This window comes from Saprolegnia parasitica, assembly GCF_000151545.1.
Source record: "Saprolegnia parasitica CBS 223.65 unplaced genomic scaffold supercont2.91, whole genome shotgun sequence".
In the NCBI taxonomy this organism is placed as follows: domain Eukaryota; phylum Oomycota; class Saprolegniomycetes; order Saprolegniales; family Saprolegniaceae; genus Saprolegnia; species Saprolegnia parasitica.
The window spans coordinates 120,332-135,667 of NW_012156485.1; the positions used below are offsets into that span (position 1 = coordinate 120,332).

General features: G+C 57.0%; 11 protein-coding genes across 11 annotated transcripts; 3 read left to right on the forward strand and 8 right to left on the reverse strand.

Annotated features, from left to right (window-relative positions):
- Positions 1-2: 2 nt before the first annotated feature.
- SPRG_12382 (hypothetical protein) lies at positions 3-464 on the reverse strand (the record flags this gene model as incomplete). Its single annotated transcript, XM_012352045.1, has 3 exons — positions 3-225; positions 269-391; positions 447-464. 3 exons carry the CDS (start codon positions 462-464, stop codon positions 94-96), a joined length of 273 nt encoding a protein of 90 aa, XP_012207435.1. The 3' UTR covers positions 3-93.
- Positions 465-505: 41 nt separating this feature from the next.
- On the reverse strand, positions 506-768 carry SPRG_12383 (hypothetical protein; the record flags this gene model as incomplete). The annotated part of the gene is made up of 2 exons (XM_012352046.1): positions 506-700; positions 760-768. The coding sequence occupies 2 exons, from the start codon at positions 766-768 to the stop codon at positions 506-508; spliced, it is 204 nt and encodes a 67-aa protein (XP_012207436.1).
- Positions 769-1,141: 373 nt separating this feature from the next.
- Positions 1,142-1,856, forward strand: SPRG_12384 (actin-like protein 2/3 complex subunit 4). The gene is made up of 3 exons (XM_012352047.1): positions 1,142-1,175; positions 1,221-1,547; positions 1,590-1,856. The coding sequence occupies exons 1-3, from the start codon at positions 1,173-1,175 to the stop codon at positions 1,767-1,769; spliced, it is 510 nt and encodes a 169-aa protein (XP_012207437.1). The 5' UTR covers positions 1,142-1,172; the 3' UTR covers positions 1,770-1,856.
- Positions 1,857-2,159: 303 nt separating this feature from the next.
- Positions 2,160-2,731, reverse strand: SPRG_12385 (hypothetical protein; the record flags this gene model as incomplete). Its single annotated transcript, XM_012352048.1, has 2 exons — positions 2,160-2,315; positions 2,345-2,731. 2 exons carry the CDS (start codon positions 2,729-2,731, stop codon positions 2,160-2,162), a joined length of 543 nt encoding a protein of 180 aa, XP_012207438.1.
- Positions 2,732-3,756: 1,025 nt separating this feature from the next.
- Positions 3,757-5,117, reverse strand: SPRG_12386 (hypothetical protein; the record flags this gene model as incomplete). The annotated part of the gene is made up of 4 exons (XM_012352049.1): positions 3,757-4,048; positions 4,118-4,431; positions 4,497-4,898; positions 4,944-5,117. The coding sequence occupies 4 exons, from the start codon at positions 5,115-5,117 to the stop codon at positions 3,757-3,759; spliced, it is 1,182 nt and encodes a 393-aa protein (XP_012207439.1).
- A 427-nt stretch (positions 5,118-5,544) lies between these two features.
- Positions 5,545-6,749, forward strand: SPRG_12387 (hypothetical protein; the record flags this gene model as incomplete). The annotated part of the gene is made up of 3 exons (XM_012352050.1): positions 5,545-6,134; positions 6,182-6,462; positions 6,508-6,749. The coding sequence occupies 3 exons, from the start codon at positions 5,545-5,547 to the stop codon at positions 6,681-6,683; spliced, it is 1,047 nt and encodes a 348-aa protein (XP_012207440.1). The 3' UTR covers positions 6,684-6,749.
- A 515-nt stretch (positions 6,750-7,264) lies between these two features.
- On the forward strand, positions 7,265-8,338 carry SPRG_12388 (hypothetical protein; the record flags this gene model as incomplete). Its single annotated transcript, XM_012352051.1, has 1 exon — positions 7,265-8,338. One exon carries the CDS (start codon positions 7,265-7,267, stop codon positions 8,336-8,338), a length of 1,074 nt encoding a protein of 357 aa, XP_012207441.1.
- Positions 8,339-8,628: 290 nt separating this feature from the next.
- SPRG_12389 (hypothetical protein) lies at positions 8,629-9,309 on the reverse strand (the record flags this gene model as incomplete). The annotated part of the gene is made up of 1 exon (XM_012352052.1): positions 8,629-9,309. The coding sequence occupies one exon, from the start codon at positions 9,307-9,309 to the stop codon at positions 8,707-8,709; it is 603 nt and encodes a 200-aa protein (XP_012207442.1). The 3' UTR covers positions 8,629-8,706.
- Positions 9,310-9,928: 619 nt separating this feature from the next.
- On the reverse strand, positions 9,929-10,525 carry SPRG_12390 (hypothetical protein; the record flags this gene model as incomplete). The annotated part of the gene is made up of 1 exon (XM_012352053.1): positions 9,929-10,525. The coding sequence occupies one exon, from the start codon at positions 10,523-10,525 to the stop codon at positions 9,929-9,931; it is 597 nt and encodes a 198-aa protein (XP_012207443.1).
- Positions 10,526-11,356: 831 nt separating this feature from the next.
- On the reverse strand, positions 11,357-12,573 carry SPRG_12391 (hypothetical protein). Its single transcript, XM_012352054.1, has 4 exons — positions 12,151-12,573; positions 11,757-12,104; positions 11,569-11,711; positions 11,357-11,511 (listed from the first exon to the last, which is right to left on the reverse strand). Exons 1-4 carry the CDS (start codon positions 12,541-12,543, stop codon positions 11,367-11,369), a joined length of 1,029 nt encoding a protein of 342 aa, XP_012207444.1. The 5' UTR covers positions 12,544-12,573; the 3' UTR covers positions 11,357-11,366.
- Positions 12,574-13,220: 647 nt separating this feature from the next.
- On the reverse strand, positions 13,221-14,442 carry SPRG_12392 (hypothetical protein; the record flags this gene model as incomplete). Its single annotated transcript, XM_012352055.1, has 5 exons — positions 13,221-13,472; positions 13,527-13,681; positions 13,735-13,791; positions 13,839-14,026; positions 14,085-14,442. 5 exons carry the CDS (start codon positions 14,440-14,442, stop codon positions 13,331-13,333), a joined length of 900 nt encoding a protein of 299 aa, XP_012207445.1. The 3' UTR covers positions 13,221-13,330.
- Positions 14,443-15,336: the final 894 nt, after the last annotated feature.

Sequence of the window (15,336 nt, forward strand, 5' to 3'; positions counted from 1 at the left end):
AAGGTGTGTAGCAGACGATTCGTAGAGACGCTGCTATTAAAGTCATACTACATAGTACATGGCCTTGATGCGACGTCGGCAGCAATAAGTCGATTAGCTGCAGTGGCGGGCAACGAGGCGCTCAAGCTCGGCGGGGTTGGCACCAACAAGCTCGTCGGCCTTCTTCTGGTACTTGTAAACCTGGAACGTGGGCATGGCGCGGACGCCGCAGTTGCTCATGACGTCCTATTGCATGCGTGAGCTTCTTTCTCCATGCATGACTGCGTACGTCCAGCTCGTCGACGTCGACCTTGACAAAGATACCGCGCGGATATCGCCCGCTGAGCTCGGCAAAGAACGGCGCAATCTTCTTGCACGGGCCACACCACGTGGCTGTAAAGTCGACGATGAGCTAACAGGAAGGAAGGACATGAGCGACCCTGGGTGCGACGGCATGGATGTACTACCGGGCGCTCGGACGTCATGGCCAAGTGCTCCTTCCAGTGCTCCGTGGAGGTCATGGTGATCACGTTGGACGGCCCGCCTTGCGCTGACGCAGCGTGGATGAGCCATCGGCCGCGGTCGCGCCGGCGCCGTCGGTCGCGGGAGCTTCGTCCTCGACCTTGGCCTTCCCGGTGAGCCAGCCCCAGCACCGCTGCAGGAAGAGCAGCAAGAACGGCAGCAGCGAGTAGATCGGGATGCACACGGGCCCAATGCAGATCTAATGGAAGGTCATGTTGCATGAGGCGATCATCCTTCCTCGCAAGCATGGCAACCGACCACGGACATGCTGAGGCGACGCGTGGAAATAATTGTGACAGTATTCCCAGATCTTAATCTTCAAATACTGTGATAAAAGAACATGAATAGTGTAAGTAAGTCACACCGATGACTTCCGCATCCATGGCGCATCGTTTCTTCCGTCTCTCCACATTGGCGCTATGGCAGGATACGATACATGTAGGCATGATGGCGTCATGGACACGTCGTATGGCACTAGCCATGCAGTACGGCCCGTGGCGTGGACCGTGCCGCTATCACACTATTTATATATGCGCCATCTAAATGCATACACTAAATACATATATCTTGGTCTTCTCTTGAAATGAATACTCTTATCAAGTTTCAAGGTATTAGTCGCCTGCGGCTGGCAACCTAATCTTTGTTTCGCCGACTTCGCCGCTGCTGCTGCCATGGTGCGACGCCGTCGATGGCGATGGCTCATGGCATGGCCTCTGTAGGCGAACACGCTGGCGCCGTACCTGAATGCGATCCGCGCGACGCTGGACGGCGCGCTCTGCCTGCAAAACTTCCCGTCGCAGGTCGTTGAGCGCCACAACAAGCCCGAGGTCGAGGTGCGCATGAGCAAGGAGCTCATCTTGACGCCGATTGTGATTTGCCGCAACGAAAACGAAAAGTGCTGCATTGAGCCCAGCATCAACTCGGCGCGCGTCTCGATCTGCATCAAGCAAGCCGACGAGATCGAGAGCATCTTGTGCCACAAGTTCTCGCGCTTCCTCATGCAACGCGCCGAGCAATTCATCATCCTTCGCCGCAAACCCATCGAGGTACGAGATGACGATGCCAACGAGCCTCTATGCGATGGCTAGGGCTATGACATGAGCTTCCTCATCACGCACAGCCACTTGGAGAATCTGTACAAGCACAAGCTCGTGGACTTTATCATCCAGTTTATGGAAGACATTGACAAGGAGATCAGCGAGATGAAGATCAACCTCAACGCCCGTGGCCGCGTCGTCGCGACCGAGTTTATGAAGCAGTTCACCTAGACGACGTGCAGAAGGCGCATGGATACAGCCGCGCATTTGCGTCCAGTGGTAACCATGTACAATGAGCCTGTCTTGCTTGTCTCCACCTCGTGTATGCTTGCATCGCTGTGTCGGACGCCAGAAAGGCAGCCATTCCCCTTGCAGGCGGCCGCAGCGTCATGTGCTCGAGGGCCTGATGCCCAAGCGCGGATCGAACGCCCTTGCTCGGACCCAAGTCTGCTTGTTGTCGTACTGCCTGCAATCACGTCGTTGTGCTTGGTTGTATCCATGGACAGATAAAAGCATGGCAAGAAGTCGGAAGTAGAAATAAATTTAGAATAGGGGGCCATCATCACGACGGGACAGTGGCTACACTAACAACTAGGCGGAGAATAAATAGGCTTGGCCGGGTTACATAATGGCGCAGGCAGAGTCGTTGGCTTCGGGCACGTCGCCACACGGCTGCAACATGCCAATTTTGCATTTCGACCAGCAGTTTTGGGCCGCTTTCGAGTGAAACTTCATGTCCTGCGCGCAGTCGACGCCGCCCGACTTGCGGAGGATGCACTTGATGCCGGCGGGTGCTGGGCCATGACGTCGGTCACGTCGTACACGATGCCGTTGGCGACGAGCCAGCACGACGACGCCGACCGGTGTTGCTTGACTTCGCAGAGGCACAGCTTTTCGTAGCTCGTGCAGCGCGTCTGGACAACACAGGTGCCCTTCTTCGTGCTGCTAAGCGGCGTCGTGACGAGCGAGACGGTCGACGTGGCGGTGGACGCTTCGTCGTCGCTGTAGACGAGCTCGAGGCTCTTGCAGCGCTTGCGCTCCTTGCGCAGCGTCTGCTCGTTCGCGACCATCGGCTGGATATCGTGGTGTGAGTCTTCAATCTCGACGGCGCTGATCGCGCTATGGACGGCGCTCGCTTCGTCGAGCTGGTTGTCGCTCGCCATGCTCTTGGGCGGGCTCGACTTGGATGCCATAATGGTTTCACAAGAGCCTTGGCCAGAGCACTGCATGCTGGGAGTCGACGGCGGTATGGTGAATGGGCAGCGACGAAGCGATGGAGCTAGGGTCGCAGGCGAGAGTCACGGTAGCAGCTGGCGTCGACGGCGAGGACGGTGGCAGAGGAGGCAGCGACGTCGACCAAAATGCGCAAATGACCCGACGGCCTGTGACGTCGCGTCATAATAATAAAATGCAATCCATTCAAATGGGCTTTTTTGCAACCGCTTTGCACCTACCGTTTGTATGCTCGGCTCCTGCGACGCCATATCTTGTGTGTTGTATCTGTATACAAACCGTAGGTGGAAAACGGTCTGGTATAGTGAAACGCAATGAGCTTCAAGTTGAGTGCAAAAACGGTGTGTGCCGCCGACCAATGAAAACCGACCTTGGATCTCCCACGCGATTGGATTGGCTACAGGCCTGAAACGGCCGCAAAGCGTCCATTTAATGCCGCGGAAGGCCATGTTTCATACAAACATCAAGTATTCAGAAATATTTCAGTAAAATATTTTTAGGAACCCAAACCGGCGCCATAAAAAGAAGCGCGATCTTTCGCCGTGGGACTGGAGGAAGCGACGACCAGGATGGGAGGAAGCTGCTTCCTCTTGTCGCAGGCTCTCGTCGAGTCGAGTTCTAGAGCTAATGTATGAAGTATTTGTAATCTGTACCATGATCTCAGAGCTTATTGCCAGTATTTGTCTGCCGTTCGCGCTCTTTTCTCTTGGCTACGTCGCGCGATGTCGCAGCGAACATGCGAGCTGTCACGGAGCTGGCCGTGTGACGCCGCCTCGTGGCGATGGCCCAACGTCCAATCCCAGCTGGTTGAGCCGTACGGCAACCGCTTCGATGCCATTCCGTTGACAAAATTTGTCATTGAGAAGACGCAAATTATGGGAAAACCGCCAACAGATCACGTCCGTCGCTGCTGCGACGAGGAGACGAGGAGGAGGCGACGTCGCAGCGCGAGACAAACCGCAAGTGGGAGCTCGCCGCCGTCGCGTTAGTGCTCGTTGTAGTCAAAGTACGACGACGCTTCGCGCGGCGACTCCATGTAAAACTGCAGCGGGTCGTGGCGCAGCGACTTGGCCGTCTTGTATGGCGAGAGCAGCGGTGACGTGTTGATCTTGGGCTGCACGCGCTTGAGCCGAAGCGAAGCAATCAAGCGGTGCGGCGTCTCCAGGTCGTCGTCGGGCGCACGCCGGGGCGGAATGTTGGGTGTATACAGGTCGTGCGCGCGCGGCTCGATCGCGTCGACCTCGTCACTGCTGCTGCTGCTGCTGCTTGGGTGGTCACTGCCGAGCGAGTCGATATGTGAGCACAACAGGCAACGAGAAATGGAAACGCGCACCGAATCGCGGTACTTGGCGACCTCGGTCGGCGCACTGCTGTCGACGCTCGAGAAGACGTCGTCGTCGATGCCATCATCGTCGTACGTGGACGAGACGCGCGTCGACGACGACGGTGTCGCCGATCGCAGCGGCTCAATGTCCAAGGCGAACGTCGGCATCGGCTTGCATCGTGGAGGAGCCTTGAGTAGCCCTTTCGCCCCTTGGCAATGCGGCGCCGTTGGTGACGAGAGCAACACCCCCGAAGGCTTTGGGTTGAGGTTCGCCATCTTCTTGGACACTTGGATGCGTAGGTCGTCGCGCTTGGACGGTGCCGGTCTCGCCGCAGTCTACGCGGGCGATCACACATCACACATCCGCAGCAGCATGCATCGATAGAGCCCACCGGTCCAACGTGCAGGCGGCTCGAGACGGGCGGCGACGCAGCATACTCGAGCGGAACCGACGTCGCATGGAGCTTTTGGAAATGCAGCGGGTCGAATGAGAACTCGGTCGGGCGGTGCTGCGCTCGCTTGTGCTTGGGCAACGGCGAGTTGGTGTAGTCGGGTGCGATCGACGGCGCCGTGACCAGATGCTGCAGCCCAGGATGGGACCGCGCGGTGCTCGGCACGGATGTGTAAAAGTGGATCTGCACTTGGGTCGTGCCAAGCATGAACGTGTCGCCGTCGCTCACGATCGCGGCCTGCCGATGCACGTGGCACGCGTCCCGGTCGTACGAGCCATGGCGGCTGTGGTCTACGTACACCCAGACGCCATGCACCGCCGTGTGCTCGAGCGTCGCGTGGTAGACGTCCACCTACATATCGTCGTCTTAGCCGCCTCGTCGCTGCCTGCCACCTACGGACGGATCCGAAGCGATGCAAAACCGATTCGCCGCGCCCGACCCGATTGTGATGCCCTCAAGCGATGGCTCAAAGAGCGCCGACTGCATGGCCGACGTCTTGATGAGCAGCGATGGCGCCGCTGGACGAGGTGGCGACGGCGCGCCCGCGGCCACGGCCGTCGACGACCGCATCTCGTCGGACAGGAAAAATCTTTTGCACATCCATCGAGCTGTACCCCGGGGTATATCACATCGTACGTCGACCATTCGACATGTGCCCCGGGTCACTGAAATCACAAAAAAAACTGTGTTAAAACAGAGTAATAACCATCTGCGTTGAATATGTTTAAACGAAAAACGCATTCCATGTCGCCACTCGCGCGGTTTTAAAACCACAGCAACAACATGCTCCGTGCCCTTTGTGATGCAGCACACAAACGTGCTGCGTCAACTGCGCACCGACGAGGCTAGTACGCCAGCAAAGGACCGTCGCCGTACTTTACCTCAACGGGTAAACACGAGGTACAATACGCCGACTACGTTCAAGGCATCGTATCCGGCGCTTCCGGATAGCCTCGACGAGAGGTTGACCAATGAACTCAAATTGAACTTGCCGAACATGCGCGTCGTATCAGCCGCCATCCGCCGGGCCGTCGGCCGCCAGCTCGCTACGAAGAAGCCGCTGCCGTCGGCTGCATGGGCCCGCGCCCGCGTCCTTCCGCCGATGGCGTCGTCTCTGCACGGCTTGGCCACGCGCAGCCTGCATGTGTCCCGCACCATGTTGAAGGCGGACGACGAGACCACGGTCACCATCACCGACGACGACGACGACGATGACAGTGATGACAGTGACGACGATGATGAAGATGACGAAGAGGAAGAGCTTGATGAGGCCGCTGTCGAGGACGTGGGCGTGGCGTCCGAGCGCTTCCGTGGCGTGACCTTCCACGAGTCGCGCATCAAGAAGTGGAGTGCGAGCCTTGAAGTCGGCGAGGTCGAGGTCGATGCCGGCGAGTTCTGGACCGAAGAAGACGCTGCGAAGGGCTACGACGAGCTCGTGCGCATGTACCTCGACGACTCGGCGCCGCTCAACTTTGCGCCTGGCAGTGCGAACGACGACGACGTCGCGGACCCGGCGTCGCCGACCTACGACTGGACGCTGCCGGACGCCGGGTCGCGCCACGCCGACATCATTGCCCCCGTCACAAAGTACGAGCGTCTTGTACATGGCCCCAGGATCTGATATCGTTCGGTAGCACGTACATCACGATGGACGAGCTTCTTCCGGCGCTGGAGCGGGAACAAGCCATCGACGTGTACACGATCAACTTGGCCGGCAAGTCGAGCCTCGCCGAGCACATGGTGTTCTGCACGGGTCGGTCGCGCGCCCACATGCGCCGCATGGCCGACATGGTGATCCTCTCGATGAAGGCGCGGTCGATGGAAGACGACTTTGGCTACGTCGTCGAGGGCCGCGACTGCGACGACTGGATGATCGCCGACATCAACACGATCGTCGTGCATTTCATGACCGAAGGTATGGATCCACGTATCCGATCGATGCGAATATTGTCACGTGTAGAAACGCGCAAGATGCTGCAGCTCGAGAAGCACTGGGAAAACATGGTCAACGACAAGCACCGGCTCTACGGCCACCTCTCGGAGGACGAGTACATGGACAAGTATGGCATGTCGGAGCTCATGACGGACGACGACGTGCTGAACGAAGACGATATTGACCACAACGTGTGGAAGTAATCGCTTGACCTTGCCCATTTTTGACAAATATACGACCACAACCCACAATAAGTACTGATTTCTTGTGGACGCCCACGGACCGTACGAGGACCGAGGGCCTCGACACGGACGTCTCACGTCTTGACGCCCGTGGCTCCGACATATTCCCAATAAAGTATCCTTCCCCATCAATTGCATTCCGAATGCAGTGCGCTCGCTGTCGTTGCAGGGAGCCGATGGAAGCGTGGGTATACTACATACAGCGGATTATGGCGGCAAGCGTCCGACTCGTCGCTTGTTGCGACAAAAGGCAGCAATGAGGCGAATCCGATGTACATGCGACGCTCTCGCATCCAATGCGCGTTGCTGGCGTATCAGAGGGACGTGGTCGCGAAGCCGGCAGTCGGCATGTGGACAAGACATATCGCTAGACACCTAAACTACGTACTTGTGTACGACGTCGGGTTAAATAGTATATTGGAGCTGTCTACAGTGTATTGGTGCTGTAGCCGCCATGACGTGGTGCAGCGGCAGGCCGAGTTGCGTGTTTTTAGTCTGTGGGACCATCGTGGCCGGGTGGTGTCCATTCCGTGTCCAACGCCATGCTTCGGCTCCTCGTGGTCGTCTATCTCGTGCTGGACGCCGCCGCCTTGGCACTCGGTCTCATCACGCTCGTTGCTCGTTTCGCCTTTTGGCCCAGCATCTTCGTGCACGGCGATGCCCTCACGGCGCTCTCGGCCATCACGCTGGTTGTCGCTGGTGTCGGCCTCGTTCTCGGCCTGCGCCTCAAGCGCCACGGGTCCGTGCTGCCGCTGGCCGCCGTGCTCGCGATTTGTAGCGCAACGATCTATGGCATCGCCTTCCTCGTCATCTTCCGCACGTCGGGCCACGAGCTCTTGGACCACGAGCTCTTGGTCAATCGGCCCATACAAACTGTACAGAATGAGACGAGAAACCCGTACCTCCACCAGTACGCTGTCTCGCTGTCCATGCCAGGCCCGACGCCTTCTCGCGCCATCGACGAAGCGTATTGTATCCACGAAGGCAAGGTGTTCTGCGACACCCTTCCGCTCCGCGTGACCGGCAGTGGTCTGGCCGACGAAAACCGCACGAGCTGGAGCTCCCTCAACGCGTCATTACCACTGGATCTCGAGGGGCTCGTCGTCTCGCCCAACCTGACGCTGAACGCCTACTGTGCGACGCGCCGTGACGCTGTGCAAATAATCGATGCAGGGATCGAGGCCGCGTGCGCGGGGTGCGAGCGCATCATGGCAGCGACGAGTGACCCGCTGCATTTGGCGCCGGCGCTTCGGCGGCTCTGCCCTATGCGCGAAGGAGACGCTGCGTTCGGCGTCTTTTGCGCCATGTACATGAGCGACCGCGTCGAGGGCTATCAATTGCACTATGCGCCGGGTCGATGGTACCGGTACTACGGCTTGCGCAGCATGGTTAAGATGCCCCATGGCTGCTACAATGCGCTCGCGCAGGATGCGGAACGCTACGTGAATCCGCTGCAAATGACCGCCATCATGCTCGCAGGGACTACGACGATGATCGCGATTGGTCTATGGCAATGGCAAAGGCGGCGCTTTCTCTTAGCCACGACGAACGCCGACGACTATGTCCTCGCGTACCGAAGCGTGGGCACACCGTCCGTGCACCGCGATTCAGAGTAGGTACAAGTAGGCTAGTCGTGTGGTCTTATGCAATAAAAGTGATATGTACATTGTCCCTTTTTTCCAGAACCCAATTCGGAACAAGTATTCTTGTGTGTCTGTCTCTCGACCGTGTTTCCATGGACACTTGGGGAGCATGGCAAGAACCATCTTTAAGACGCTGCAGGTGAAGCCCTACGCCGAAATGCGTGGGCATACGCGATTCGTTGTCGGCGCGTTCAGTGTTACCACCAACGACATGATTGGGTCCACGCCTTCTGCTTCGCTACTTCTGCTCAAAGCACAGAGTGTGTGAGGATATCGTTGACATTACGTGGTATTTTAACGCAAAATACATCATATCTAGCGTGGTCGTTGGCGACTGTTGACTATGGCGCGCCCTTTGCCCGTGCCGTCTTGAGCGCGTTCGCAAACCACATTAGCTCCGAGACGAAGCTTGCTGCGCCGTTCTCCAACGCGAAGCCACTGCCCCCGGCGTCCGGCAGCACGTCGCCGTCGACGCTGAGCAAATTTTGCACCTTGGGCACGGGCACCGTGAGCGGAATCGTCGTCAATCCGAGCTGTCCCAAGAAGGGCCGGAGCGGGCCGGCCGCGCGGACGCCGCCAAAGTACTCCATCGAGTACGTCACGATGCCTGCGCTCTTGTAGTAGTACTCGTTGTGGTAAAAGTAGTCCATGACGTTGGAAAGCACGGGCGAGTAGCTGTTGTTGTACTCGGGGGAGACGACAATGTACGCGTCGCTCTCAGCGATTTTGGCGTGGAGCTCGCGGAGGCCAGCGGTGCGATCAGCTTCAGGAAGCGCCGCGTACCGGTCGATGAGCAGCGGGATTTGAAGCGGCGCCGGGTCGATGAGGTGGACCTTTTGCACGCCTTTTTGAAGCAACTTGGCTTGAAAGTACTTGCCAACGCGCAGACCCATGCGGTGGGGCCGCACCGAGCCGATGATGACACCGACCGTGAGCGCGCTCATGCTCGGCGGAATTGGGTTTTTAGGAAAGTGAGCGCGATTTTGAGATTCGAAACAGTAATGACGGTCGTCGAAGTCCATTCGGTGACTGGAACGCCGGCCATCGTCGACTTTCTTCCAAGGTGGATTTGGCTCCGTCTGGACATCAAGCATAGAAAAAACCACTTGAACCATCGAAAAAGCGAGCCGCAGTGCCCGTGTGAGTCCCTTTGTGGGTCCCTCGATCGATCGAACGATGACGATCCGTGACAGACAGTCACAAGGATCGCGCGTTGACGTTATGGACAATATATTGCGTGTGCTCGAGACTCTAGGATGCTGTTGATTGCGTTGACACTTGGCGGTGCGATGAGGAGGGGGTCGTAAAACGAAGCAAAGTTGAGCGTTCCGCATACTAGTACTCGGATTGCTGAGCATTGTAACCTCTTATCAACAAGCGCGAAGGCAAGCTCTTGTGCCACTGGACATGCGAAACCAGATTGATTACTTACGCGTCGAGCTGCGACCGATAGCGACGAGGCGACATGTAGGACCGTCCATGCAATCATTCTACACCAATGGTCCGTGCCGCATAACGTACCATGGATGCTCTGATTTAGTTGCCTTGGAATACTATCGGCTTCTACGCTTGGCTCTTGTCGCGGGCCGTCTGAAGCGCGTCTGCAAACCACGTGAGCTCGGCAACGAAGCTCTCGCTGCTCTTCTCCAAGAACGCGCCGCTGGCGTCCCCCGACAGCTGACCGTCTTCGGTCAACACGGCATGCACCGACGGCACGGGCACCGAGAGCGGAATCGATGTCAGGCCCAGACCGCTCAAGAATGGCCGGAGTGGACTCAGCGCGCGGACGCCGCCGAACGGCCCCATCGAGTAGGTCACAATGCCTGCGCTCTTGTAGTAGTACTCGTTGTGGTAAAAGTAGTCCATGAGGTTGGAAAGCACGGGCGAGTAGGTGTGGTTGTACTCGGGCGAGATGACGATGATCGCGTCACTCTCGGCGAACTGGGCCTGAAGTGTCTTGAGACTCTCGGAGCGGTCGGCCTCGGGCAGCGACGTGAAGCTGTCGACGAGTAGCGGGATCTGGAGCGGCGCCGGGTCAATGAGGTGGACCTTCTTGACGGCCTTCTCGAGGAGCTTGGCTTGGAAGTACTTGCCGACGCGGAGGCCCATGCGGGTCGGGCGCACAGAGCCGACGATGATGGCGAACGTGAGGTTGCTCATGGTGGCGGTGGGTGGTGGCGTTGTCGTCGAGGAAAAGTGGGAAAAGGGATTGTGACAACTCTCATCTCGTCGTTGGCACGACGCTGATACATGTTAGCTGTAGCACTATCATGCACGATGATCACGGTATCGTCATGCGATCACGTTATTCGAACAAGGACGGAAAATACTTTACTGTGGGACCAGAAACAATACTATGTTCAATATATGGCCTTGGACAAGTACACTTTCTATGCTTTGATTGGGGCTGACGTCAGCAGCCTCTTCTGCACCAGAAGGACGTCGCGATCCTCCACTTTCGTTTGGCATCGTACATCTGCCGCGTGATTGCACTTTCGGTGCACCGCGAGCGGCTTCTTACCGACCCGGCGGGCAAGGACCGGGATTCGTGTGCCAGCCATGGTACACACATGTCTGGAATATGCACCACTCGAGGTGGCTCGAGTGCACTCCACGGACACCGCCCTCGGTGGAACGCAAGCGAAAACACATCAAGCACAAGGAGAGTCCTTGTCAAACCATGTCTTTGTATTAATGCCCCTCTCGCTCAAACCAGCGTTTTGGACGCTTCAGGCAGAGATGTAACATGTATTGGCACTACCAATACAGCTCTACTTCAAGCTCTGCGACCTGCATCCACCACAACCACTGTAGCACCTACATTCATAGGGGCAGCGTCATCTTGTACTGCAGGGCAAATTGTGCCAACCATCGATTTCAGTACGTACTGAGGGACCGAGACGCAAGTCTGGAACGCAACGTGAAAGAGAAGAGGACCCTCGTCGCGGCCTGTGTGTGCACAACCAACACCGCACTTTTGAACCAACGATTGATTGTTGCTTTACACGACCGACTTGGAATCCTCGTCGTCGACGTCCTCGAGCTTGGAGTCTTTCTGCAGCGCGAGGGGCGGTTGGGCTGGCGCAACGGGCAGCGAGTACAAGTAGATACCGCCGGCCACAAGCGCCACGGAGAGCACGAGGTAGCTATGCCAATCCGAAAATGCCATCAAAAATTCCCAAAAAAAAGAGGATGCCACGCACCCGGTGAGCACGGTGCCAAACAAGAGCGACGCGAGGATCGGGAGCACGACGAGCTCCAAGCCAGAGGCAATCGCCTTGCGCACCGAGTCGAGGTACTTGAGAAAGAGACTCGTGACGACGCCAATGAACGACATGATGAGCACCTAGCACGCATGCGATTCGTTCAAGTCCAGGACGTCGTCGTGTACCATCATGAGGACGGGCCAGTGCGTGAGCGCCTCGAGGTTCTTGACATCCGTCGCGTCGCGAAAGCTCACGCCAGTGATGCCAAGCGCAAGGCAGAGCATCACAAACACGATCGAGTCGAGGTACATGATCGTGTTCTGGAAATGGATCGACAAGTTCTTGTCGTAGGTCTTGAGCAGCGCTTCGTTGTAGACGCCGGCAAAGGTCGAGCTGAGGATTTGCACCATCAAGAGGCCGTAGGCAAACACCGGGATCGGCTTCTCGGCGGCGCCCGCGTTGTCGCCGACTGTCTTGATGACGCAGCCAATTGTCACGGCCAGAATCGCGAGCCATTGGTTCTGGTTCATGGTCTAATCGCATGTGAGAGATCGCGTCGACAATGCGGAGGCAATGGACCTTGTGGAAGACGCGCTGATGCAGGAGGCCCGTGATGACGAGGCGGAATTGCAAGAGCAGAAAGTACGTGGGCGGGTCAAAGAGTGCGAGGTTGACGTACGCGAGGATGTCGTAGAGGGCATACAAGCCGGATGGGATCAAGTACAAGATGAAGAGCGTGGGATGGCGCTTGAAGAGCTCGAACATCTTGGCGAGCGACCCGTCCTGCGACATAAAGAGGCCAACGGCGAGCACGAGCTTGACGATGCACTGCGCGACGACCGCCGTCGCCGAGTGAAACTTGATATGGCTGCGCTTGGCGTACTCGTTCAGAAGGCCGTAGCTCACCCAGAGGCCAATGTAGACGCAGAAGATGCTCTTCTGCACCAGCGTCTCGAGGCCAAGGAAGGCCATCGTGCTTGCTTGGACGTCGCTACGGAAATGAGCCCGAGTGTCCGTGTGACTGCGACCACCAGCTGGGTAAACGTTGTGTGTTCTTATCCTTGGCATACATATGGTATATTGCAATGGATGGATCCACGCTCATTAGCTACAGCAAAAACCGACGAAATTTCAGGGTTGGCGACCAAGGTCCACTCAGCTCGTCTGTGCAGAGATCGTGTCCGAGTCCAACGACCGGAACGGTCGGCTTGAAGTTCCAACCGACCGTTCACGGCTGGCCGTTGTCCTTGCAGATACAGTCGGTATTGGTTTTCCCTACTCCTATATTCCAGCCTGCTATCAGTCCATCTATCAGTCTGCAACACCAACGATAATTGTTGCAGTGCTCTGGCGGCAGAGCGTCCAGCTCATCACTCGTCAAGGTCTGAGACGAGCCGTGGATCAAACGCAGAATTATGATTGTAAGAGCTGTTGTGGACGAGACGTTTGCCAAGTCTTTACCATCGCGTCTCTACCGTTATAAAGTGCTAATGTTGTCCACCACTGTACTATAGTCTTGGTAGCAACGGGAGCGACTACATATTTTAAAGCGAGGTAGCAAGAATAGAAGCGCATGTGTCTGGTATTAGCTCTGGGTGGCCACTACCTGTCTCCGAGACGAAAACAAAACGTGCGTGGATCTCGTGCGTGGTCAATATTGTCGTCAACCATTCTTGCATTACATATTCGGTTCGCAGACATCCATATAGCATTATCCCATTCTATAGTTTCCTCAACTACTACTATGCGCTTCTCGTCTTTAGACGCTCACGTTTGAATCCGACGATTGCATGAGCAGCTTGGAGACATACTCGTACACGGCAAAGATGAGCGCGCCGTTCGGAAGCACTTTGATCAAATTGGGCGTCAAGCCCTTGTAGAGCCCCGGCATGCCTTCATACCTACCGCACAGTCCATGTCAAAAGACCCGATAGAAATGCTCGCTTCGTCAGTACTTGATGATGCGCTTCGTGCAGTCCCACGTGCCCGTGTACTTGTCCGCGACGGGTCCACCTTGCTGGAGGCGGGCTTTGATCACTTGGTATGGGTACGTGGCGGTCGAAGCGAACGCTTGCGAGAGCGCTCCGATGGTCAGCGACGCGGGAATCGACTACAAAAACATTCCGTTGCGTCCGCACAATCAAAGACAATAATGATGTCTACCATATCACGGCTCACGTACGACGTGTACTCGGACTTGAGCTTTTCGTACGCGACAAACTAGATCCGCATACGTCAACCATGACCACAAGTCGACGCGTCTGCACCTTGAACGCGCCGTGGGACGTCAAGAAGAGCGCTGGCACAGCGCCCTTGTACAAGGCGCGGACGCCTTCCTCGGCAACGATGCGCTTGAACGCGTCGGCCACGTTCTTGTACGGCACCGCTGTGCCCTGCACTTGCATGCGCACCTTGATGAGCCAGATCGGGTTGGTCAGCGGCACACACATGACGCCTAGGACCGACCGAATATGAAATCGATCGCGCAATGCAGCGAGATGGAAGACGATTACCTGCTTGGATGCCCGAGAGAAAGTGGCCGATCGACGGCGGCAGCGACGACGTGGAATACATGGTCTTGGCCTGCTCGTAAAAGTAAAAGTAGAGACCCCACGACATGGTCGTGCCGTACAAGGCCGGGCTCATGCCTTGGTACATGGCGCGCCAGTGCCACGCCGACGCGCCGGGGCCTTTCACGAGCGACGTGAACGCGTGCAAAAGCGACTTGTACGCACGCGGCGACTGCTCGTGGACCTGGTACCGGACCTTGACGAGGTCCAAGGGGTACAGCACGGCCGTGCTGAAGCCGCCGGCGACGATGCCGGCGACGCAGTGCTGCAGCAGCGTCGGGCGGCGTTCCTTCGAGTTCATCGTCGTCGTGATGGAAAGGCCAGCTTGCTTGATTGGCCCAAACACAGATCGCGCGGGGATTGGTGCGAAAGCGTTGCGACGACGCTTTGGATTGGTGGATTGGAGGTGCTAATTTCACCCAAATTGCTTTGAAGTGCAACCTCGCCCATGGTTCCAGGTCCGCTCTCCCGCTCGAGCGTTTACAAAACCACGACCAAAGCGCATGTGGCCTCTCCTTGACGGTACGCGACATAGTTTGGAATCCTCCCTTTCTGTCGATCGCCTCGTGGAGTGTATTTGCACACGCAAGGGAGACATTGCCGTTATTCGTCGCTTCAAGAGTGTCTATGACCAAAATATGGGTGTTTTTAGACAATCTTGTAGCACGGGTGTTGACGCAGCAAAGGTCAAGTGCAACCAAACAAATCCTGGCGCTGATCCCAGGCCCAGAGCTCGATCCCCGACGCGAGCGAGATTCCGACAAGTAGGATCGCGTCTTGATAAGGCGTCTCTACCGCGCATGGTATCAATGGATACGTCCCTTGCTGCACAACACAAAAGAGACAGGAGACTAGTCATACAAATTCTATATATTCGCATGGACGCCAATAACTTAAAACATTTCGTCTTCCACACGAAGGTACTCGCCAATGTCGGCCTGGTGCAAGACGACGTAGCCGGTCGGGTCGAGGTCTTTGCACATCTCGGTGGCCTGCGCGGCGATACCAAAGCCAAGCGGCACGTCGTTCATGCTGTAGACGACGACGCCAGCGTACTGCGGCGTGCCTTCGGTAATGCGGCCAAGGCCCGACTTGACCACGTTGTTGCCGTACAAGAACGACATTTCCGAGTTGGGCTTGATCCACACCTTGTACTTGGCATACTGGGCGAGGTAGTCGAGGAACGTGATGCGGA

What these genes read in the sequence shown, in the direction of transcription:
- SPRG_12391 (XM_012352054.1), bottom strand. Translation starts at nt 12,543, where the DNA reads ATGGCCTTCCTTGGCCTCGAGACGCTGGTGCAGAAGAGCATCTTCTGC. An exon ending in ATCAGCGCGTCTTCCACAAG is followed by an intron (nt 12,105 to 12,150) that starts GTCCATTGCCTC and finishes ACATGCGATTAG; the next exon opens with ACCATGAACCAGAACCAATG. An exon ending in ACTGGCCCGTCCTCATGATG is followed by an intron (nt 11,712 to 11,756) that starts GTACACGACGAC and finishes CATGCGTGCTAG; the next exon opens with GTGCTCATCATGTCGTTCAT.
- SPRG_12384 (XM_012352047.1), top strand. An exon ending in TTCGCCGCAAACCCATCGAG is followed by an intron (nt 1,548 to 1,589) that starts GTACGAGATGAC and finishes TGCGATGGCTAG; the next exon opens with GGCTATGACATGAGCTTCCT.